Source organism: Ictalurus furcatus, chromosome 4, assembly GCF_023375685.1.
Source record: "Ictalurus furcatus strain D&B chromosome 4, Billie_1.0, whole genome shotgun sequence".
Taxonomy (NCBI): Eukaryota; Metazoa; Chordata; class Actinopteri; order Siluriformes; family Ictaluridae; genus Ictalurus; species Ictalurus furcatus.
The window spans coordinates 22,340,007-22,366,202 of record NC_071258.1 but is presented as its reverse complement, the minus strand read 5'-3'; the positions used below and the strand labels follow the sequence as shown (position 1 = coordinate 22,366,202).

Below are 26,196 nucleotides of genomic sequence, written 5' to 3'. Positions count from 1 at the left end.
AGGACTTTAATCGTGGTAGGTTGTTTGGTGCCAGATGGGCTGGTTTGTGTATTTCAGAAACTGCTGATCTCCTGGGAATTTCACACACAACAGTGCCTAGAGTTTACACAGAATTGTATGGAAAAACAAAAAAACATTGAGTGAGTGACTGTTCTGTAGGTGGAAATGCCTTGTTGATAAAAGAAGTAAGGAAAATGGCCAGATTGGTTCGAGCTGCCAGGAAGGATATAGTAACTCATATAATCACTCTTTACAACAGTGGTGAGCAGAAAAGCATCCTACTAGATCATACTTTTTCCCCATTCTGATCTTTGATGTGAGCATTAACTGAAGCTCTTGACCTGTGTCTGCATGATTTCATGCATTGTGCTGCTGCCACATGATTAGCTGATTGGGTAATGGCATTATTGAGCAAGTGTACAGGTGTTCCTATTAAAGTGGACAGTAAATATATAATGTACTTAATAATTGTAATTTTACAACTGCTGTAAGTGTCATATGCATGGGAGAGTATGCTATGCAGGAAGTGTCATTTGCAGTTATTTAGAGCCTGTTATTCTATAAATAATTGTTATTTCAGTATTTTTTACATTTCTGATTCAGAGGAGCTAGGAGGAAAGTCCTTTATATGCTTGACTTGGTTATGCTGCTTCCAGTCAGCTTGTACATGTTGCATGATCACGCACACATTAAGATAGTGCCTCCATTTAATTAAAATATATATTTTTAAAAGTGCAAGATGTAGATACAGATAAAAGAGGGAGAGAGTGAGCTAGAGCTTGTGGAAAGTTTGTAGGACCTGTTATAGAAAAAGTAATTAGAAATGAAATGTTGGTATTTTTCATCAAGCTTGTCAAAAGAAAACAATTTTCTGAAGTAGTGATCTTTTGCCAGCATGGCTCTTCACTTACTACCTGACTCTAATTTGAGGACAAAGCCTTTGAAATTGCCAGAGCCCTATCTCACCTTGTTGGAAAATCTCTGCATGCATGTACCTGCAAATAATGGGTTATTTAGATGGCCTCTCTTCCCCTCTGGCAGTTAGAAGGGATGAAATAGAATCAGCTTCCAGTGCATACACATTTGCACACTTTTTTTAAATTTAGATACAGAGCTAATTAACTGCTAATTGGTACCATTACCAGAATTTGGATTGCATTACTTTGGGTGTTTGGATACACTAGTGCCTTCTTCATCTGCTTTTGACTACACTTTAAAAAGTTAGGAACTGGATTTGTTTGACCAAAGCAGAACTGTAGAAACAGTGGAATTGAGCAGATAATAGATTTTATAATGGTGATGTAATAATGGTTACAAAATGTAAATGATGTATGGTATATAGTTTCGTAATTAAATTTGTTTTTTTTTTGTTTGTTTTTTTGTTAACCTAGCACGTCCCATGACGCACATGACCCTTACAACTCCCATCATCATCGCTCGGGCCCAGAAGCACAAGATGACAGTTGCTACATGTTTGTCAGCGAACGGAAAGCCACCTAGTGTGATTAAGTGGGATACCAAGCTCAAGGGCCAAGCCACATTCCAGGAGACGCACAATCCCAATGGCACAGTCACTATACGCAGCAACTATGTGATCGTGCCAAGTCGTGAGAGTCACCGCCAGAAACTCACATGCATTGTCACCTACAATTCTGATCACTTCAGTGATAGTGTCATCCTCAATGTTCAGTGTAAGGCAAACTGCTTCCTTTAAGAACCTCTTTACATGACAAATAAAATGTATATACACTAAATCTGTACAAAGTATTGGGGGCTGTTTTAAAGTCATGATTTTCAACGACCGCAAACATCTCAGAGCTATGCATGAAATATGTGGAGAGGAATGAAGTTTAATTGAATAGCCTGTCCTGAGCATGTATAAAGAATACTAGAAAAGCTAACATGAATAAATTCTTAGAGCTGCTAAGGAAAGTCTTCTGTCTTCTGATGGTCAAGAATTTTTATTTATGAAACTGGTTGAGAGAATGGCAATAGTGTGTGAAACTGTCACACACTCATCTACTTTGAAAAATCTAAAATTGTGTGTGTGTGTGTGTATGTGTGTGTGTGTGTGTATATATATGTATATATATATATATATATATATATATATATATATATATATATATATATATATATATATATATATATAGACAGCGAGGTCCAAAAGTCTGATACCACTCGTGATAATACCTCTGTTTTTCATTACAGGTGGTATTAGCAAGAACTTGACTGAAAAGTAGAATCTTAAAAAAAAAAAATTCTTTTTCTTAGTATTTGATATGTCCCTTTTTTGTTTTAATAACAATGTGCAATCGAGCTGGCATGAACTAGGTTTGTGTAAAACCTATCTATTTTAGATTAAATCCATCAGCATCTCATCTGAACACGTGCTTCAATGGAAGCGCTAAGACTCATGGATAATTTGACCTTTTGTACAAGCAATTTCAATATCACAAATTTGCTTACATTTATATAGTAACTTAGAAATTGTGCAACATATTGAATAAGGGTCATTCCATCTCAAGTGGTCCAATGCAGTTTGCGCAACCGTTTTTAATGTTCTTAATTTCTTTTGAGTTATCACCTCTATGTAGTGGCATTGCAAAACCACCAGTTTTTTTTTATTGTTATTTTTATTTTACTTGGTTTAAATATGATTGCCATCTTTGTCATGGCACACAACAAATTTTGGCTATACAGTTTGTTAGAGATAAGGAATCTCAGATTATGTCTTTCAGTCCTCCGTCAGCCTTTTAGCCTTTTTACTTCTCTTAACTCTTAGTTCTGTGCTGTAAGCAAGAAAGTGTGATTGACCGCAGAGTATTCAGGCCTGGAGAGTCTAAATGAACACACTGACACATGCTGTTCACAGAGACGTCCAGTTTATTCGTGCAGAACAGGAGTATTTATACACATAGCTAAGCTGCAGTGCGTGGGCGGTGCATGGTGCTAGACAGATTCAGACAAAGCACACAGTCATACTACAAAAATAAGTTTTTTCAAGGTATAGAAAATACATGTGTCAGCTATAATAAAGGATGGCAGCTGATCAGCTTATTCAAAGAGGTAATTAAGTGAATACATTCATCATAGGTATTTGACCCAGTATTCCCTGTATATAAGGTGTCTTAATAGCAGTTCATAATATAAGAGAGTACATGATATAAGAGAATTCCCTTCACAGCTGTTTATGGAAACTGCTCTGGATGGTCCTATGCTCCTTGGAACAAAAACTGATCTCTAGAGCATATTACAAGGTACTTGCTCATATATAAACATTTTGCACATTCTTGTTCCTAAGACTTAGAACTTAAGTGTTTGAGTCTCAGTCTTAATTTCTTAGGGGGTACCTAGGTAAGTATAGTGTGTGCAGAACATTTCGGGTTTGGGACTTTTTTTTATTTATTTTTTTAAAATAAAAGATTTCCCTAATTTTCACAGAAATAAATCCTCTATAGTAGCATTTGGTTAAATTGGTAAAAAAAAATTGTGAGTTTGAGATTGGCGGTAAAATTTGCAGGGACAGTGCACCTTGAGGGCCAGATTTGAAGAACCAGCCTAATCTATCATGTTGGTACAGATGTACAGTTGATATGTGGGAATAGATTTTATCCAAATATGGAAGTACAGTGGGTGTTTTACAAATGAAAATTGTCATAAACAGAGCTGTGGTGGTGTTTCTTCTGTGATAAAAGCAGGAATTGACTACAGCTCAGAAGTCACTTTCTGCTTTCATCACCGGAGAAACAACACCACAGCTCTGGTTTTTCTTCCAAGGAGTTAAGACCATGCTGAGTCGAGATATTGAGGTTTCCACAAACAGTTGTATAACCAAATTTTTTTGTGTTCCATAACACAAAGGTGGCCATAGTAGTAAAAAACACAAAAAACCCAGGTGATTTGCGTTGACAATACCTAGAAGCAATTACTCAAAATGTATTTTAGGCAAATTAAAAACGGTTGAGCACCCAACTTTGCAATTATTGGACCACTTGAGATGGAATGACCCATAATCAACAAGTTAGGCATTTCATTTTTTAGTATACTGTACTGTGCTTTACAAATTTGGGAACACCTAACTTTTCAAATGTTATATACATTGTTATAATCCTTCAGTAATGATTGGAATTCCAGCTCTTTTCAATGAGTCAGATCATTTGACTCGGCCTGCTAATAAGAGCCAATTTGTTTTTTGTTTTTTTTTAAAACCAGACCCTATATATAGTTTGCAATATTTTATACAGTAATTGTTTTTCCTTGACTAACTATTGAACAATCTTAAAGAAGCGCTAAATAAAGGATTTAAGGCAGTATAATCAAGTGTAAGTATATTCAAACACATTGTTTTCTTACAGATGAACCTGAGGTAAAGATTGAAGGTTTTGATGGAAATTGGTACCTGAACCGTCAGGATGTGAAACTCACCTGTGACGCAGATGCAAATCCAGCTGTCACTGGCTACCATTGGAAACTGTGAGTCTAAATTGCCTGGATTTCATTTCTCAATTGGCCAGGTTTTTATTAATTATTTTTTTTGCTAGTAATACAGTGATACAGTCCCCTCTGAAACTATTGGAAGGGCAAGGCCAATTCATTTGCTTGTGCTATAAACCAAAGACATTTGGGTTTGAGATCAAAAGATGGATATGAGACAAGAGTTTAGGATTTCGGCTTTTATTTCCTGGTATTTATTCAATTCAATTCAATTTTATTTGTATAGCGCTTTTTACAATAGACATTGTCTCAAAGCAGCTTTATAGAAACATATAAACACGGTATACAGATTTTAAAAGTGTGAATTTATCCCAATTGAGCAAGCCGGTGGCAAGGAAAAACTCCCCAAGATCTTAAGAGGAAGAAACCTTGAGAGGAACCAGCCTCAGAAGGGAGCCCATCCTCATCTGGGTAACAACAGATAGTGTGAAAAAGTTCATTATGGTTTTATATGAAGTCTGTTTGACCTTAGAAGCAGCCGTAGTCCCAGCAATCTGGAATTGGAGTAGATGAGCGCTCCATCCAGGGGTAGGGCATCCGAAACGGATCAGGCATGTCCGGAGAGCAGAAAGGATCAGGATCTCTAGTATCTCCATAAAATCGTGTGTGGCTCGACAGAAGGAGAGAGGGAGAGAAGAGACTGTTAGGACTGTGCTTAGCATAACAGAAAGTCTAGTCATGGTATGCTTGGGTAAACAAATACGTTTTAAACCTAGACTTAAACACTGAGACTGTCTGAGTCCCGAACACTAATTGGAAGACTGTTCCATAACTGTGGGGCTCTATAAGAGAAAGCTCTTCCCCCTGCTGTAGCCTTCGCTATTTGAGGTACCATCAAATAGCCTGCATCTTTTGATCCAAGTAGGCGTGGCGGATCATAAAAAAACCAAAAGGTCGCTTTATTTCGATTTACATCTAGATGTTTTTTTTTTTTTTAAAAAAAAACAACATAAAACATAGAACCTTTTGTATCAGACCACCCAATTTGTAGGTGAGCAAATCTATAGGAACAGACAAGTCTTGATGCAAATTATAGTAAATATCTCTTAATATTTAGTTGCATATGCCATGCTTGCATTGACTGCATTAAGACTGCGTCTCATTGACATCACCAAATTTTTGGTTTCTTCTTTCGTGATGCGTTACCAAGCTTTTACCGCAGTCTCTTTAAGTTGTTGTTTGTTTCGGGTGGCAGGGGACTGTACGTGCTGCTTGTTCATACCTAATGAAATGGATGGTTTTTGTTATTTTTTCTCTCTCCATGTATTTCGGCAATCACACATAGAAGAACCACACTGGCATATATATCTCTGCAGATACATTGTTCTTTCATACATGACAAAAAGGCCATAAGCATTTTAAGTGTGTGAGAGAGAGAAAAAGAAAATGTGTTGCTGAGTCAACCTCAAAGTCCTGATGAATTAGCATTACAGCATTGCTGTGTGTAGTTATACCTATTTTGCTTTAGATGTTATCAACATTGCTTTGAATAACAAATGAGCTTTGTAAATACACCCTCTTGTTGCAGCTTTAACACAGAGCTGTATGCATAATGCATATTAATATAGTGGAATGCATTTTGGGGTGCAGTGTTTTCTCTGTGCAGCAGCTGGCCTATAAGGCAGGGTTCTGTTAAATTGGGGTGATGGAGGATAGTAGGGGGAACAGGGGAGAGATGTGAGATAGGCAGGGATGAAGTATAGAGACCAAGATGACAAAGAATAAGAAAAGAGTAGGAGGGACAGAGGATTGGATAGGAAGTAATGGTAGAGAAAGATGAAACAGAGGGAGAATTTGATAGGTACAGAGACTGCACCATGGTGCTGATGGATTGGACAGGACAGCCACTGTGGCATTGCACAGCACATATCAAATGAGTTGTGAAGCTCCCATGGAGCTGCTTTGTGGAGGTCAACTGTGTCCTGCTATGGAGCATGTACACACATGCACATACATGGAAGAACATGCATTTACACACAAGTGCAAACATCTTTGTAAACTTGCATTCTCAGGGTAATATATGGACACACCTATGCCTAAATCCTATTAATGAACTTATGCAAGGTGCAGGATAATTGATGAGGAAGATTAATAATAATATGTATTGTTATAAGTAATGTGTAATTCTATCAAGCACCAAAACAATGAAGGTTGCAGTGCCAAGTCCTTGCATCTGGTGTCCAGCCTAATTTAGTCTTGGCAGTTAGCAGTGTAGCTCCTCCTCTCCCTAAATTTCAGTATGCTTACTAAATGGAAGTGGCTAATGATTACAAGGTGCACAGTAGGAGCACTGCAGATGTCCAGAAGTTTGTCCAGGTCCTAAAGTTCTCTCATCAGTGTTACAGCTTAGATGCTTCCACTTTAAAATAGATAGGCTGGTGGACATCTGGGAGGAACAGTGGATGCTGGGTTTGTTCAAACAAGCCTGAAGGAGACATTGTAATTATATGTTTTAAGGAGAATCAGAGGGCCATCTGGTATGCTCCAGGCAAGAGGAATAAGAGCAAAGCATGTCTAGACCAAGTACTTACACAAAATACACAGAATTTGATGATGTTGTATAGGGTTGCACAATTAATCGAATATCGATCGCAATTACTATTTTGACTGCCCACAATTACATGAATATGATCGACTGCGATATTGACGTTTAAAGTTTGTCCTCCGCTCATGGAAAACTCTGCTGCAGATCAAATCAAGCACTTCCTAAACTTACTGCCAGTCACCATAGTGCGGCACAGGGATGACATCATTTTGTAATGGCAAAATCCGGAAACGAGTTAACATTTTAGTGCTCGAGCTGCCAGCTTCACTGCGAGCTCCAGCGGTTGCGTGAGGGGAAATCATGACACTAACATGTTGCTAAATGGCACTGCAGTGGTTGTCGGGGACATTAAACATCATCACGCCGAACAGGAAATAACTTTGCAGATAAACTCGGGGCTCTACTGTGCGACCATTTCACTCGCATTTGCGACTGAAAAGTACTTTGTGCGACTGTGAAAAAATATTTAGGCGCACCGATTCAGGCGCGACCTGTTTGGAGTTATGTAACGCAATCGGAATAAAAACTACAGAAAGTGGAAAACCACGCAACAATTACTTTCACACAGCTTTTCATCACCTCAGTCAGAACAAGTGTATAAATACTGCAAAGAAGCCATTATGTTGAAGAGTAACTCTGTACATCATCCGCTTCAACTTCCCGATCTCACAAACTGCCACCTTTTATTGATCATTCAAAATGACCTGAACCTTTGACTGTGATATGCTCGTTTAGACACAGCGGCGTCGGGCGCGAGTAAATTAATAATAATGCTAACGCTACAAGGTTGGGTGTAATCCAAAGAAAGTTCTTTATTATGTAATTCCTCACCAATCATAATCAAGAGTAGCAACTGTTCAGTCTGTAAACATACAGTACGCTGTCGCTCTCCTTCACTCCCTTCACTAACTCTAATAGACAGCGCATTCACTTCATTTATGCTCACGGTTGCCAGATATCACCAGAAAAGTCAACTCCAGTTTCCATGTTCTGATTGAATCCCCCAAAAAAACACAATATTATCAGCAGACATGGCAACACTGTACTGGGGGAACCGATCTTAAAAGGAACAACTAACAAACAAACAAAAACTACTAAACTATAAAGACAGAAAATGTGCTTAGTTATAAATAAATCATTCAATATAAAAATAGATATTATAATAACTTCATAAAATGAGAAATTAAATAATGTTTTATTGCTATGGGTTGCATTTAATATCAATTTGACATCAGTTATATGGATCGGTATTGGTCGTAAAAATCCTGATCGGTGCATCCATGATGAACACCATTAAACTAAAGCGCTTTGCATCTGATGGGTAAATGAACTCACCCAATCACATCCTATGAGATTATTCACATATATACACAATATACACACAGCGGTTCGAGAACTGGCTCCAACCCAGAACCATGACAGTGGAAAATGTCTAATAGTGTAGCTTTAAATATATTTAAGAGGAGCAGACTTCATATACTGAACATTGAGGTTTATTGTATTTGCTTACAAGGTGAAACAGGTTAACGGTTGTTTTTTTTTGCATACACCCTGTAAAATTAACTGAAAATATTACATTTAGTTTATCAGAAGGTAAATGAATGTGTCATGGCTCACACCATGTCCCTAAATTCTGTCATAATTGACTAGCTCAAGTTTTCTCGTGCCTACTTGTCAGTTATATTGTGGCACATTAACGTTACCATCTCTTTAAAAAGAAAAAAAAATAAAAATTCTAAATTTCAACCATGCTCCAAAATTTTGGACTGTGCTCCTAAATTTTTGTAATTAGGAGAACAAGTGCTCCTAAAAGAAATTGTTACAGTAGAGCCCTGAAACCGATTCAGGTGTGCGCACACACACACACAAAAAAAAAAAAAAAACATGGATGAACATTCGTCCACAGAGTAAATCCGTATTATGGAAAATGTTCAAAAAATCAAGTTTGGAAAAGTTGTCGGAAGCGTGGTGATGGTGACGTTGAAGTCGAGCAACTGTGGTGTAGTTCTTTTATAGCATACGGTTAGCTTTTTATTTCTGGCGATTGTATTTATGCTTCAAACTTCATAAAAGTTGTGTTTATTTGTGAAAATTATCTTGATGGACAAAATGTGTTAGTATTGTAAAATTTTGTTCATCACAGAGCTTATTTTTTTGCAATAGTCCAAAAGCCTATTGGGAAATCCTATTTGGTTTTTGTCGACCAGTGGGATGCTAACTTTCAGGTTCCGGTACAAAATGACGTCATCCCTGCACCACTCTATTGGGTGTAAATACTGTTATTGCCTTTTCCGCATAGGCCTGAATTATTTTCATCCATCCATCTTCTATACCGCTTAATCCTTTTCAGAGTCACAGGGAACCAGGAGCCTATCCCAGGGAGCATCGGGCACAAGGCGGGGTACACCCTGGACAGGGTATTGTTTTCATTTGGTTGCATATTGTTATATTTGATTGCATATTTTCATTTGGTTGATGGCATTTTTTATTTTTTACTTATCCTATAGTTTGGGTACAATTTTATTTATATTTTGCTTCTACGAGATGATGCACTTTAAGGACCAGTCTAATTTGATGCAAAGATCTGTACATTAGCAGGAATGTAGCACAATGTCATATATCAAGGAGGTAACTCTGGACTTCAGTTCCCATCAGCCACTGCACTGTACTACATGTCACATGACCACCTGCACCTGAATCACGTTTCTGTTAATGAGCACACTTATATATAGCCATTGTTTGCACTGCTTCTCTGTCTTACGTTTGTCTTAGACTACCCTGTTCCATGTTACTGTGTTTTGTTTCTTGCCACAATATTTTGCCAAGTTGTCTTAGTGTCTTTGTTTTGTTGTTTGTTTAAATAAAACATTGTGTATCTGCGATTGCTTCCAAAACCATCTTTGAAACATGACAGAACGTAAGACCTTCAACGGAAGCAGCAGATCACTATGAAGTACCTGGGTGTCACTATGCCATCTATGCTCGCGGAGTACTTCGCTATGCTACGCCAACAGGAGGAGGAGTACCCAGCTGCGCTACGTAAGCAGTAGGTCTCCAGGAATTACCTGGGCTTCAATCTACCACCTATGTTCACGGAGGACTACGCCACGCCAACAGGAGGAGGAGTCTGGGTACAAGTGGGAGTCTGTGGTCGGGGCTAGTACCATCTCCCACCCTCCCTCCCCTATAATGGATCTAGTTCAGCAAACGGAGTCAGCGGAGAATGAAGGTCAGCCTCCCTGCTCGTCTGAGGATGCTGCTCAGCTTTTCGGGTCAGCTGAGGATGTCACTCAGTCACCCAGGTTGGCTGAAGACGTTGCTCCGGTCCTGACATACCGAAGTGTTCCCATCTGTTCGCCAACCCTGCGCATAACGCCGCTGTGCTTGCTGGTTCAGCTGAGGACGTTTCTCTGCCTTCCTGCTCGGCTGAGTACGTTGCTCTGTTTGCCTGCTCTGCTGAGGACGTCGCTCCGCCTTTCTGCTTGGCTGAGGACGTTGCTCCACTTTCCTGCTTGGCTGAGGACATCGCTCTGTCTTCCTGCTCGGCTGAGGTCGTCGCTCTGCCATCCTGCTTCGCTGAGGACGTCGCTCTGCCTCCATGTTCCGCTGAAGACGTCGTTCCTCTTCTTTGCTGCGCGCCGTATGTCACTCCCCCTTCCTGCTCCATGGAGGACATCGTTCCCCCCTCATGCTCTGCGGAGAGCATTGTTCCTCCCTTTGGCCTCGCGGAGAACCTCGCTCCTCTCCCTGGCCTCGCGGAGAACCTCGCTCCCCTCTATGGACTCGTGGAAATCTTGGAGCTTCCCTCGGGCCTCACGGAGAACATCGCTCCCCTCTCCTGTCCTCGGGAGGAAGTTGTCCCGCTGTCCTGCCATGCAGACGTCGCTCTGAGCTCCAGCCCTGCTGAGGACGTCGCTCTGCTTTTCAGTTCTACTGGGGACATTTTGCCCAAGGGGCCAGGACCACCAGATGGAGGGAGTGCATTTTTGGGCGCTCCGGGAGAAGCGCCCAAAAATCTCTCATTTTGTGTGACAACTTAAACAGAAATTCTGTTAGCTTCTTAATAGTGAGACTATTTTATTGATGAATAAATGGAGACAAACAATAAATAATTTAATTTGTTATACATATTCTACAAGTTTTTGTACTAAAATGAAATAGTGTTTATCTCTGCTACTTAGTAATTAAAATAGTTTGGCAAGTTTGTTGGTTACCAAATAATGGACTAATTTACGTGTGCAAGGGCATATGTTGGTTTCACAAAACTAGTTAGCATAACTGTGTAAACTATGTCACATAATAACACACATGCACCTGAGAGATTCCTGGAAGAGACAAACTAAAGCAAACCTGAAAAAAATCCTAAACCTAGCAACAATAACGCTTTGATTACAGACTGTAAGATGTATTGACAAACTGTTCAAAATGCAATATGAAGGCAAAAAAGAGTTTGTTGTATTCACGGTGAAAGAAAACCTATTCATAGTATCAAATTAAAGTGCTAATGTTTGGGGAAATATCTGATATGAAACCAACTTGTCTTGATGTACTAAGATGCATAGATTGGATCATGTAGGAAAGGATCCACTGTTTTTTGGGATTTGTGTGTTTGATGGGTTTCTAGTATTTCTAAACAGTCTGAATGAAATTTAACAACCGTGTCCCTTTTGACTGACAGATTGAACGGATCACTGCCCAGAAACGTGGAAATCAGAAACAACACTCTACTCTTCAGGGGGCCCGTGACAAACGACTTCAGTGGCACATACATATGTGATGCCACCAACAGCATCGGCACTCGCTCTGGCCTAGTAGAGGTCAATGTTACAGGTATGTTGAGGCTACTGAGCAAGTGTTTGTGTGTTTGGGGGGTGGGGGGGAGCCTGGGGAGAGAATTATGTACTATAGCTGTACTTGAGAGTAATAATTTGTGTTTTATACAATAATAAAATCTTTGTCTTGACTACATGTCAGTCCTCAGCCTAAAGAGTTATTGAGTAATTGAGTTGACTTGAGTGTAATTCAAATATGCATAATACTTAATCAATAATGCCTGTTTTGGGTGTGAGCATGCACATACTGTATCCAAAATAGTCTTTCTCTCTCACTAACACACTGACGCTGACTTACCATCAGCAAGGTGAATGGTAGAAGACAACTCAAGTCATTGCAGCCTCTGCGTATGCTTGAAATACACCCACACCCACCCACCCACACACACACATGTGAAAGGCAAAATAAATTGCTCATATAGCATCACAGAGTTTCAAACTCACAAATCGAACAAAGCTTGAATAATTTCTCAGTGTCTTTTTTTTTTGCATATAATGTTATTGGGAAGCTTGAGAGGGGTGCACGGAGGCTTAGATTTAGCATGTTCGTCTCATACCTCCAGGGTGGGGGTTTCGATTCACACCGTGGCCCTGTGTGTGCGCGGAGTTTGCATGTTCTCCCCGTGCTGTGGGGGTTTCCTCTGGGTACTCCGGTTTCCTCCCCCAGTCCAAAGACATGCATGGCAGGCTGATTGGCATAGTGTAGTGTATGAATGGGTGTGTGAATGTGTATGTGAGTGTGCCCTGCGATGGATTGGCACCCTGTCCAGGGTATACCCCGCCTCGTGCCCAATGCTCCCTGAGATAGGCTCCAGTTTTCCCCGTGACCCTGAAAAGGATTAAGCGGTATAGAAGATGGATGGGTGTATGGGAATCTTGAGATACATTGCCAAATTGATTATATTGTTTAACAAAGGTAGTGCTGGCTCCAGATTTGCTTATACTAAATTGGATCTTGGCATTTTAGAGTGTATGGACATAGATACATGCTGAAGAATTCTGTTATCTTTCTATTTCTCTCTGCATGATTCTTGGCATTGGGGTGTTTTTTCTATGCATGCATTCTCATGTTTCATCCTTGAACATGCTACCTTTGCTTGCCATGTGAAAGTGATGTCTACTATGTTTTACTTGCATTGCATATGTGTGTGTGTGTATGCAGGCTTCTGTCTTTCTGGTGATCTGCTACACTGGCTAATTCTCATACCTTGTTCTTCCAACATGATCACAGTGTTTATGGAGCTCTGAAAAATGGCCACTCACAAAATGGAAATTGGGGACATTATCTGTAAATACTTAGTGCACTGAGAAGTTTTGCTTAACGAGAGGTGATTTTTGGCTGTTAATTAGTTCAGTTCCTATATGCAGCTGATGAATTAAGTAAACAGCTTTCATGGCTAATAATTTAAGGGGTTATGAGAATGCACAAGAATAAGCCTACATTTGTGTGCTGAGAGAATCTGAATAGTCAGATTGTAAATATTGACTATAAAAAGGAGTAGGAAAACACATTTTAGCACCAACATAATCCTCACAAAGCTTTCCTCTTGTTCTTATGGCTTAATTCATCCAATTTCACAGGGTCCATGGATCAGTCCACTTAGTTTGCATCTGGGTAATGCAGTGTGGGAAATGAGTATTGAACATGTCAACATTTTTTTCAGTAAATATATTTCCAATGAGGTTATTCACATGAAATTTCACCAGATATCAGTATTAACTCAAGAAATCCGCAAATATAAAGAATTCACAACATTAAAGTCCATAAATAATGTTGTGTAATAAAGTAGAATGACACAGGAAAAAAGCAGTGAACACACTAAGAAAAAGCAGTTCTCCAAGGCAAGGAACCAGCTGAAATCCGTAAGTAATTATACCTCCTATCTGAGCAGATTGATCTCAGCTGGGTTAATAAATTGATGGTCTATAAAAAGGCTTTTCATTTCCAAGGTGTCACGCAAGAAACATCTCATGATGGGTAAAAGCAAAGAGCTCTCCCAAGACCTTTGCAACCTATTTTTTGAGAAACATATTGATGGAATCAGACACAGACATATTTCAAAAGTTCTGAATCTTCCAGTAAGCACCGTTGGGGCCGTTATCCGCAAGTGGAAGCAACATCACTCCGTCATCAACCGGCCACGCACAGGAGCTCCTCACAAGATTTCTGACAAGGGAGTCAGAAGAATAGAGGTACAGTCAGAAGAGTAGCCCAAGAGCCAAGGCCCACAAGGAAAGAGCTCCTGAAACACTTGTAGGCAGCAGGTACCATTGCCACAGTGGAAACAATAGGCAGTGCACTTCACCGCTATGGCCTCTATGCACACTCACCAGGAAAGACTCCATTACTAAAGAAAAGGCATGTCAAAGCTTGTTTAAAGATTGCTACAACTCATTTGGACAAGCCTATGAAATACTGGGAGTGTGTAGTCTGGTTAGATGAGAGCAAAATGAACTTTTTGGCTGTCATACTACACACCATGTTAGGAGAAGAAATGGCACTGCACATCACCCAAAAAATACTATGCCAACAGTGAAGTTTGGTGGAAGCATCATGGTGTGGTTTAATGACATCAAGCTGTCATTAAAAACAAAGGCTTCTCCACCAAGTATTCAATAAATTTCAGTTAGCGTGTTCAATACTTTTTCCTGTGTCATTCCACTTTATTACACACAACTTTATTTATGGACTAATGTTGCGAATTCTTCATATGTGTAGATTTCTTGAGTTAATACTGATGTCTGGTGAAAATTTCATGTGAATAGCCTCATTGGAAATATATTTACTGAAAAAATTTGATGCGTTCAATACTCATTTCCCCCACTGTATATTGCCTGTCTTTGCCAGTGTCTTCCCCATCATGGATCACTCCATTAAGAGGTCACCTAGATTTGTGTCTTCATCAATCAGATACTGAATGAAGGGGAGAGTCAAATCCTAGCTGTGTTGTACTGATGTGCTTGTAAACATTCATTTGACACATGCATGCTTTCAATACACTACATGGCCAAAAGTTTGTGGACACCTGACCATCACATTCAAATTTGCTTTTGTGCCCACTTTGTTTTCCACTAGATTTTGGAGTGTACCTGTGGGGATTTGTGCCTATTCAGCCACAAGAGGATTAGTGAGATTGGGAACTAACGTTAGACTAATGGTAGAGCCTTGGTATGCAGTTGGCACTCCAGTTCATCCCAAAAGTGTTCAGTGGGGTTCAGGTCAGGGTGTGCTTCAACACCAAACTTGGCAAACCATGTCTTCATGGTCCTCGCTTTGTGAACAGGGGCTTTGGGTGTTTGGGTGTTTCCAACTTTGGGGCAGCAGTTTGGGGAAGACCCAAATATATGGGTAAAATGGTCAGGTGTCCACAATATCTAGAGTTAGTGTGCACCCCATGAAAAGGCCACATTGTTGTCTGCTTGGTTAATTGCGTGTTAATTTATTAATTCATTGAATGATTGTATTCTAAGAAACAATCAAAATTCATTTTTATTACCTGCAATACAAAACCAGGTCAATGAGGTAGTATTAATGTTTGATAGTTGAGAACTTAAATCATTACTCCTGACAGCATCTTAAATCTAACAGTGTCATCTCAAGTCTGATAACAGGATGATATCACATACATGTAGTGTAGTACATACTAGCTACATTGTAGAAAATGTGACTATATGGAAGGACCAGCATGGTCATGTAAATTATTAATGAAACTCTGAATTCTGCACATAAGTCACTTTAAAAGGAATGTTCTTAATCCTTCATTGTAACTGGTGTTGCTCACAAAATAAACACACATACACACAGTTTAAATTGTCTGAGAAACAGCAAAAAGGTGAATTTGTCTTCTCATTTCTTTGTCCATCTCTAGATCTCTTTTCCTCCCTTTAACAAAAATCACATTTATACAGTATTTGTCTTTTTTCCTCTTTCTTTTTTTACTCTTGCTTAGTCCATCCCCTTTCTAGCAATCATGCTAATCTGCACTGACATTGGCTGTCATCATTTCATGTAGAGGCATAAACCTTCTCCCAAAAGCCTTGAGATTTCCCAGATGTTCTTCTTGATCACTGCCATAAGAGAGGGAAGAATAGCAAACATTTATAGCAAACAGAACCCTTGCTACATACATACATACATACATACATACATACACACACACACACACACACACACACACACACACACACACACACACACTGATCAGCCATAACATTAAACTCACCTGCGCAATATTGTGTCGGTCCCCCTTGTGTCACTCAAACAACTCTGAGCCATCAAGGCGTGGACTCCACAAGACTTATGAAGGTGGTGGTATCTGGCACCAAGACGTTAGCAGCAGATCCTTTAAGTCCTGTAAGCTGCAAGGTGGGGCCTCCATGGATCAGACTTGTTTGTCCAGCACATCCCACAGATACTTGATCCGATTGAAAATTGGGGAATTTGGAGGCCAAGGGAACACCTTGAACTCTGTCATGTTCCTCAAACCATTCCTGAACTCTTTTTGCAGTGTGCATTATCCTGCTGAAAGAGACCACTGCCATTAGGGAATACTGTTGCCATGAAGGGGTGTACTTTGTCAGCATCAATGTTTAGGTAGGTGGTACATGTCAAAGTAACATCCACACGAATGCCTGGACTTGAGGTTTCCCAGCAGAGCATTGTGCAGAGCATCAAACTGCCTCTGCTGGCTTGCCTTCTTCCCATTGTGCATCCTGGTGCCATCTCTTCCCCATGTAAGTGATGTACATGCACCTGGCCATCCACTTGATGTAAAAGTGTGAATCATCAGACCAGGCCACCTTCCATTGCTCCAGCGCCCAGTTATGATGCTCGCATGCCCATTGTAAGCACTTTCAGCCGTGGACGGCGTCAACCTGGGCAATCTGACCGGTCTGTAGCTATGCAGCCCGTTACATAGCAAGGTGCAATGCACTATTTTTTCCGACACCTTTCTATCGTATTAACCTTTTCAGCAATTTATTCCTACAGTAGCTCTTTTGTGGGATCAGACCAGATGGGCTAGATTTTGTTCCCCACGCGCATCAGTGAGCCTTGGGCACCCGTGACACTGTCGCCAGTTCACTGGTTGCCCTTCCTTGGACCACTTTTGGAAGGTAGTAACCACTGCATACCAAGAAAACCACACAAAACCTGCTCTGACCCAGTCATCTTGCCATCACAATTTGGCCCTTGCCAAAGTTGCTCAGATCTTTACGCTTGCCCATTTTTCTTGATTCTTGCAGAACTAACTGTTCACTTTGGATGTCAGGGCTGATCGCTGTACATGCATATAGGCTTGTGCAATAGTGTTTTTTTCCCCCTGTTCAAAATGAACCTTTTTTAAATATCACAATATATGCTTTCAAGTACTGCCCAGAATAAGAATTTCCACCCTATTTTTAGGTTTAAGGATAGTACAAGAGGGCCAAATATTACCATACATACATACATACATACATACCTTATATTACTTTACTTTCTGTGCAGAATCTTTACAGCTCAATATGTATTTTAATGTGAACCAACATGTCTGCGGAATGAAGGACTAGCCTGGAGATGCACCACTTTTGCCTTTATTTCCAGGTACTAACGTATATAGAATATATGGCACAAAATCAATATGAATTATATAAATATAAAATCTGTCAAATGTGCCAGGATTCTAACCAGATTACTAAAAGTAATTGAATGCCTCAACCCACCTGAAAACCTCTTAATTAAAAAAATGCAGCATCACCCTTTGAATATGATTATTCTTGACCTGTGTATTAAAATGTGTTACTATTTTACTATATATTTTACTATTTACTATATCCATAATAATTATGGATTATTGTTCTTTTTTTAAAGTAAAGTTTTACTTTTGGCTCTGATAACCTATTTTATCATCCAGATTCAAATCTTTCAAAGTCTTATATACATCACAAGATATACAAGATATAATGGATAATGATTGTAGGACACAGAGAAGATCATGGTTTTTATTTATTTATTTCAATGTAGCTGCTGAAGGTCCTTTAACTTGCATTCGAAATGTCACTTGAGCAGCTGCATTTATTTATTTATCACTGCTACTTTTTATTGTCTATTAGAACATGATGAGTCAATGGATTTTTGGTTCCAGACCTACAGCATTCTGGTACTGGGATAGAAAAATGGAAACACATTTGGCACTGCCCCAGAACCAGCACCAGCCTCTTTATGGGTGGAAAAAATAGTAAAATTCTCGTTAAGGGCCTTTTCAGCCTTGTGCAAAGAAATAGTTATTCTGCATAGTGACCTAAGTTCTGCTTATAGTGATCTGTGTATTAATTAGTCCTCTACCAAATATCCAAAGATTAACTGAACATTAAGGCATTGAGAAGCAGTGTTGAATGTTCAATGACAGTAGCATCTGCCAGATAAATTCTTTCTTTGGTCTTTGTATGCTTTTTATAAATTAAAATATGGTCTTCTGTAAAACGTGTTTAATCACCTTACTGTATTTTAGGATCACACAGGTTGTCTTAGAGCATAGACACAATTACAGTGCACAGTGTAATTGTCTATTTTTGACTTAAGATTCTTTTGGTTCACATACTACAAGTAGCTCTGGAGCATGTTTTACAGGAATGATGTAAGCTCATGGTGTCCCAATGTGATTAACCCTTGAAGTGGATTCCTTCATCAGCAAGACTAAAAACTGTAATTAAATAAATGAAGAGTGAGATATATGCTGGGTTTCTTGAAACTCTACACTGTACATTCCACTTAACTGTGGGAAAAGCAACAGATCTACTGTCTTGTTTGCATCTTAGTAACAAAATACAAAGGATTTAATCGGATTCTCCCTCAATTATATCTTTATTGCCTTGAGAATGTTCTACTGTTTTGGTAGTCGGTCAGCTTATTTCAGCACTGCCAACAGTAATTATATACTTTTCCATAGTTTTTGGTATGGGACAAATGCAATAATGACTTATCTAAGTTATAGATAATATGAACCATACAATTTCTTTTTCCCACCTAGATGGTGGTTAGATGTGATTCCGTCACTGTGAATCAATTACTTTTATGTACATGTAGATGTGGCTCAGCATATTGACACATACTGTACACTACTGTTCTCTGCTTCACACAGCTGGCAGTCCTGCTAGTGCGTGTTTGTGTATTTGATGCTATTGTCACTGGGATTAGGACACGGGTTCATGTTGGAAAGAGGGGGGAGGGGGGGGTGAGAAGATGGGAGCTGAGGGGGAGGGGTAGAATGGCTGAGCTGATTGCCTCTGGGTGGGCTGGCTAAGGTGGCAGACATCTGTTTATGCTTTCCTGAATGAGCAATTGCTTATTCCACCATGTGTGGAAATGATATTGAGAGAGAGAGAGAATTGTGAAAATGAGTTGAATAAAAGATGGCATCAGAAATATAAATAAATAACATAATTTGTGTAACTGAAAGAAATATCTGGAAGGAATTATTTTGAGGTGATGGAATAAAATAGAAGTGGGTGTGTGGGTGTGAGAGAGAGAGAGAGAGAGAGAGAGAGAGACACACACAAAGAGGGAATGAGGAGAGAAGAAAGCATTTGGAATGGAGGTGAGAAAGTACAGGGAAACCAACTGAGGAGGTAGCTTCCATAATAGGAACTGAATTTGATTTGTAGAAAAAAACACTGGCAATCTTAATATATTTGTTACTACCAGTCTGGTTTCTGTCATTTCAAACAGACTCACAGTGCAGCATTGCCAGTGAAAATCTATTGCCACACAATATTCTCGGTGGAGTTCTCTATACACAGAATCCTGGAGAGTTAATTTTAATTTCCATTTTTATTTTAATGAGTTAAATTATCTGACAAATATTAGTCAGCTTATACAGTCCTTAAACAGTTATCCAATTGTGTTATTTATCATTATTAGTTATATAAAATTTACTATTATAGAGGTCGAATAAAAAATGATGGCAAACATTAAGGATAATTGTATTACTTTAGGATGAATAATTGCAATAAATTATTGTTAATCTAATCTTCCCAAGCACCCACTAAGCTCTTAACTTCGGATGATCAATGTAATCTTTTTGCAAGATCATAAGAAATTTTCAACTGGCACACCAATGCTGTTTTGCTGTCTTACAGCTGATGAGTTGTGTGACACATTAAACTGCACGCAAACCCACACGCCGCCATGCCTATTGCATTATTCATTCCCTTGCCAGTCACACAGGGATGGTGTGCAACATTAAACTCGCTTTGTAAAAATGCACCTCCTGCATCATAAAAGGTACATGCCATGGGTTCTGAGCCTTGGAATGGACCAGTATCCCATGAGGCTCAGCAGGACAGCACCTGGGCAATTCAGGTATGCGGAGTTTATGGAGTGTGAAGCCAGGAAAAATATGCTCTATGCAGGAAGTAGCTCGTACTAGTTGGTTTTGCAATTGTCTCATTATCTAGATAGCTATTAGCTTGGGTATTTTATTATCGGTCTCTCTCGGTCTCTCTCCACCTCTCTCTTTCTCCCTGACTTTCCCTTTCTGAGCATTGTCTTGTGCCAAATGAACAGAGAAATAGAGTGACAGTATTTGTGTTAAACCTGTGGAAAAAGCACTTGCTGCAAGTAGGACATAGCTACAGAGAAAGATAGAGAGTACAAACTGCATCAATCTATTAAAACAATCCTTGTCTCTCTGGGGCAGAATGAAATGGACAGATATGAGGCTTCCTTAAGAGTTTGGGATAGAGAATCTTTTCTGATTGTGAATTTTGCCGCAGCTCATGCCCCCTAGAGTGTGTTTAAGTAGGTCAGTCTATAACCCCTGCATCACTGTAGCAGTAATGATTCACTCATCAGAATGCTAGGGTGAAAATAATCTTCTCTATTTCTTTTCTTCTCCTCTCTTTTTCCACCTTAATTCCTTTCTCTTCTCCTTCTATCTTCCCTCCATTCTCTCTACTCTCCACTCTTTTGTCCTCTGCTTCATATCTCTTACTTCTTTAAACCTATATTCCACAGCACCCACAGGTAGAGATCTGCTGTTTCCCAGGGTGAAGGCACAAGTTCAGGTCACAGCCGATCAGATGTGCTTGATGTTGACTTCCTCACCATTTCAACTTATCTTCCTCAAACAGACCATATTGACTTACTCAATCATACTAATTTACATTTAAGAACTAAATGCTGAAGATGTAGAAATGACCCCAGCATTTGCATTAAAACCCAGGCATTAAGGATGTGTGATATATTATCGTTTGCGATATACCGGCAGACATTCTCCCCATGATAAGAATTAGTCTTCCCATGATAATAATGATAAAGCCTAGTTGATGACGTATTTCTGTGTGCGACCCATTCGCAGATCGCGTGCAGAGCGAAAACAAATATGGTGGAAGGTGGATGTGAAGCTGAGGAGGAGTTTATTGCTAAACGAGGAGCTACCTCTACAATCTGGATCTGGTTTGGTTACAGAAAATCAGTTTTACTTTTAGATCAGTGGTTCTCAACCAGGGGGATGATCAGAAGGGGGGTGCAAATTGGTTTAAAAAAAAAAAACAAAGACAGGGCATCATTTCGGTTCTCTGTGTATTTTATTGCTTTTCAAATAGAATGTACATAAATGGAAAAGTCTGTGTTCTTTCTCCTTCTGTATTTTCTTTTTGCTGGGGAGAGGTGGAGTTTAATCTGCCTTTTATCTAGCGGTCAGTGCAGACCAGTGTTGCCAACTTAACAACTTTTCAGACCCCTTTAGCGACTTTTTTTTTTTTTTTTTCCAAAAAAAAAAGCACTTAGCGACTTTTTAGACAAACCTGAGCAACTTTCCAAATGTCGCCAGTACTGTCCGGCAAGCACAAGGTCTTGCTTTCCTGCTGTACTCACACCTAGCTCTGTGTCTGCTCTGTGCAGTGAGTGGCTGAGAGCCGGAGATTTAACAATGTCATGGCTAATGAGACGTGCCCTTTCTCCCAATTTACATAATTCGTATGCGAATGTTTTTAAAATGTAAGGCGAATGTAATGCAACATTTTTTACAAGTAAAATAGTACACGTTGTTACAGCCTAGTTCTCTTGTTCAAAGTAGTTATAGTGTTCAGAAACACGTTTGATAATTCATATTGCATACCTTTCCATTATATAGTTTTATAAAAGTCATAAAAGTTATGAAAAGTAATTTAAAAATGTACAAAATAAAAATCTATCTATCTATCAAAAACAGATTATAGATGAAGTTATATACTGATACATTTTATATAGAATAGATAATCATTATACTGCATGCAGCTGTCACTTGTAGCCAAAAACAATGGTGCATGGTACTATACTTATATCGCCACTGATATTGTTATCGCAATAAATACCAGGAAAATATAATGATATAGTTTTAAGTCCATATCGCCCATCCCTACCAGGCATACAGTAAATAAGGAGATGTGTGGAATAGTTAGGCTGCCAGTTAGATTGTATTTGGAAAAAATCTTGTTTGTATCAAGTCTCCAAGCAGGAGATTGGAGGGGGTTATTTTTTATCTCGTCGGTTTGTACACATTTCTGCTGCTCTTTGATATAATCTGTTTTCATTTCTCTCTCTCTCTCTCTCTCTCTCTCTCTCTCAAAAATGTCTGGGTTACGCATGTAACCCTGTTCTCTGAGAAGGGAACACGACGTTGCGTTTAGCATAACACTGAGAGTGCCCTTGCGCGCGACTGGCATCTGAAGCTTGTGTAAAATCATGTGATGTGGCAATTAAGCACGGCGCGTGATCTCACAAAAGTATCTCACAAAAGGGAGTACACCCTTAACATTTTTGTAAATATTTGATTATATCTTTTAATGTGACAACACTGAAGACCATACAGTGGTTTAACAGGACAGGTTCCACTCAGAACAGGCCTCGCCATGGTCGACCAAAGAAGTTGAGTGCACGTGCTCAGCGTCATATCCAGAGGTTGTCTTTGGGAAATAGATGTGTGAGTGCTGCCAGCACTGCTGCAGAGGTTGAAGGGGTGGGGGGTCAGCCTGTCAGTGCTCAGACCATACGCCGCACACTGCATCAAATTGGTCTGCATGGCTGTCGTCCCAGAAGGAAGCCTCTTCTAAAGATGATGCACAAGAAAGCCCGCAAACATTTTCCTGAAGACAAACAGACTATGGACATGGATTACTGGAACCATGTCCTGTGGTCTGATGAGACCAAGATAAACTTATTTGGTTCAGATGGTGCCAAGCGTGTGTGGCGGCAACCAGGTGAGGAGTACAAAGACAAGTGTGTCTTGCCTACAGTCAAGCATGGTGGTGGGAGTGTCATGGTCTGGGGCTGCATGAGTGCTGCTGGCACTAGGAAGCTACAGTTCATTGAGGGAACCATGAATGCCAACATGTACTGTGACATGCTGAAGCAGAGCATGATCAGTATGCAGTATTCCAGCATGATAATGACCCCAAACACACCTCCAAGATGACCACTGCCTTGCTAAAGAAGCTGAGGGTGAAGGTGATTGACTGGCCAAGCATGTCTCCAGACCTAAACCCTATTGAGCATCTGTGGGGCATCCTCAAAGGAAGGTGGAGGAGCACAAGGTCTCTAACATCCACCAGCTCCGTGATGTCGTCATGGAGGAGTGGAAGAGGACTCCAGTGGCAGCCTGTGAAGCTCTGGTGAACTCCATGCCCTAGAGGGTTAAGGCAGTGCTGGAAAATAATGGTGCCACACAAAATATTGACACTTTGGGCCCAATTTGGACATTTTCACTTAGCAGTGTACTCACTTTTGTTGCCAGCGATTTAGACATTATTGGCTGTGTGTTGAGTTATTTTGAGGGGACAGCAAATGTATACTGTTATACAAGCTGTACACTCACTACTTTACATTGTAGCAAAGTGTCATTTCTTCAGTGTTGTCACATGTAAAGATATAATCAAATATTTACAAAAATGTGAGGGGTGTACTCCTTCCGGTATGACAAAGCGACGCAACGTCTCGTTCCCTTCTCAGACATTCCCTTTTAAAGGGAACGCCACGTTGCGTTTAGCATAACACTATGGGAACAATAATACCCACTCCGTCATACCGAGGGTATGGCCTGTTCAAAAAGACCCAAGCCCAAGGGTCAGTGCAAGACACTCAAGCCCGTTGCGGAATGAATATCCAGGCTGTAATATCGAATTAATGTGTGTGGCATAGACCACCCTGCAGCAGCACACACATCCTGTAAGGATACCCCGTTGGACAAAGCCTTCGAGGAGGTGACATCCGTAGTGGAATGAGTCCTTATGCCCAGAGGCATAGCAAGCCCGCACACCTCATAAGCGATAGATATTGCTTCCACTATCCAATTAGAGATGCGCTGCTTTGACCCAGCGTCACCTCTACTGTCTCCGCCAAGCAGACCAGCAGCTACTCCGACTTACACCACTGGCCGGAGCAGTGGACGTAAGTACAGAGAGCCCTTACTGGACACAGCAGGAGCATTCTCTCTTGTTCTGGTGTGAGGAACAGAGGAGGGCAGAAAGCCTGCAACACCACAGGCTGGGCAGCAGATGTAGGCACTTTAGGAATATAATCCGGCCTAGGATACAGGAAGGCCTTGGCTAATCCAGGGGTAAAGTCAAGGCAGGAAGGTGCAACAGAGAGAGCTTGTAGATCTCCTACTCGCTTGAGAGATGTCAGGGCCAGCTGAAGAGCTACCTTTAGAGTCAGAAGCTTCTCAGAGGCTGACTCTAAGGGCTCAAATGGGGCACCTGACCGACCTTCCAGGACCACAGAAAGGTCCCAGGAAGGTATGCACAGCCTGCAGATGGGCTTCAGCCTCCTGACACCATGCATAAACCTCAAAGTTAGAGATGTTGCCCCACAGAGGCTCCATCAACAGGGGCATGGCTGGCCAAAATGGCAGCCACATAAACCCTGATTGTAGAAGGAGCCCACCCCACTGAGAAACGTCCTTGTAAGAACTCCAGGACTGTAGCTATTGTGCAGTTCACTGGGTCTAGCTGGCATTCCTCACACCACAAGACAAAAAGCCACCACTTGAGTGCATACATTTTTCTCATGGATGGTGTTATAGGATTTAAGATGGTTTCTACAATCTCAGTTGTGAGACCAGAATCTATGAGCTGTGCACCTCAGGGGCCAGACCCACAGTTTCCATAGTTCCGGCCGAGGGTGATGAATCAGCCCTCTGGCTTGGGACAGTAGAGCCCTGTGGATGGGAATCTCTCAAGGAGTGCCATCTAGCAGGGATATTATCTCTGAGAACCATATTCGAGCTGGCCAGTAAGGTTCTACTCTCGCTAGAACTTTTGGGAGCAGAGCGATTGAGGGAAAAGTGTACAGATGTGACCTTGGCCACATGTGCATCATGGTGTCCGGCCTTAGCTGTGCGGGACCACAGCGGGCAGTGTGTTGTCTCCTCGGAGGCGAACACATGCAGTCCCGCTTGGCCAAACCTCCGCCATATGGACTCCACCACTTGTGGATGGAGCCACCAATCCCTGGGCCTCAGCCCCTGCCTCAACAGGATGTCTGCCACCATATTCCAGTTGCCCAGAATGTACATTGCATTCACTGACTAAGCTTTCCCTCTGTCCAGAGAAGATTTAGCTGCACCTGCCTAAATAGGGGGCACGGACATAATCCTCCCTGGTGGTCAATATATGAGGCCACCATTGTGTTGTCTGTAAACACATGGTGACCTCTCAATTGACATTGGCTGCTGCTGCCATAAGCTCTAATAGTCTCGCATAAAGACTGGAGGGGATGCCAAGATCCGGGGGGGGGGGGGGGGTTGAGCTCTAAACTGGACCCGGTAACCCTTTTCTACGGTAGACAGAACCCATGGGGACATATTTGGCAGTAGTTTCCACACTGCCAGATGGTCTTTTAGTGATGTTAACTATTCCACATTCTATTGGAGGGAAAGCATCAGATTTTCGTTGCCCTATGACTGCTCGCTGACCAGAGAACACTGAAAGCTTGGGACAGCCTTGGCTAGGGGGTGCCCTACAGTATCACTGGGGGTTAACTGCCCTAACAACCTCATGTCCTCTGATGCGTCCCTCCACGGCCCCTTAGGACCACTCTTCTTTGTCTGCTTGGCCTTTATGACCATTCTCAGGTCACCTGATCACGGCAGGCCTATAGATAGGCATGGTTTTATACAAGCTTCAGATGCCAGTCGCACGCAAAGGCGCTCCCATAGTATTATGCTAAATGCAACGTGGAGTTCCTTTAGAAAGGGAACCTATTTTTCCCACTTATCTCATACAGTTACAGTGATAGTCAAAAATAAATTTTGAGATAATATCAGCTAGTATGACTACTGTGAAGCATAGCGATGCATGGATGCC

General features: G+C 40.8%; 1 protein-coding gene across 3 annotated transcripts in view; it reads left to right on the top strand.

Annotated features, from left to right (window-relative positions):
* The window catches only part of nectin1b (nectin cell adhesion molecule 1b), a 287,213-nt gene that overhangs the window by 86,336 nt on the left and 174,681 nt on the right, over positions 1–26,196 (top strand). For all 3 annotated transcript variants that reach the window (XM_053623331.1, XM_053623333.1, XM_053623330.1), the window contains exons 3-5: positions 1,392–1,691; positions 4,359–4,476; positions 11,721–11,872. In XM_053623331.1, coding sequence (XP_053479306.1) covers positions 1,392–1,691; positions 4,359–4,476; positions 11,721–11,872 — 570 coding nt within the window. The remainder of the gene's footprint in view (positions 1–1,391; positions 1,692–4,358; positions 4,477–11,720; positions 11,873–26,196) is intronic.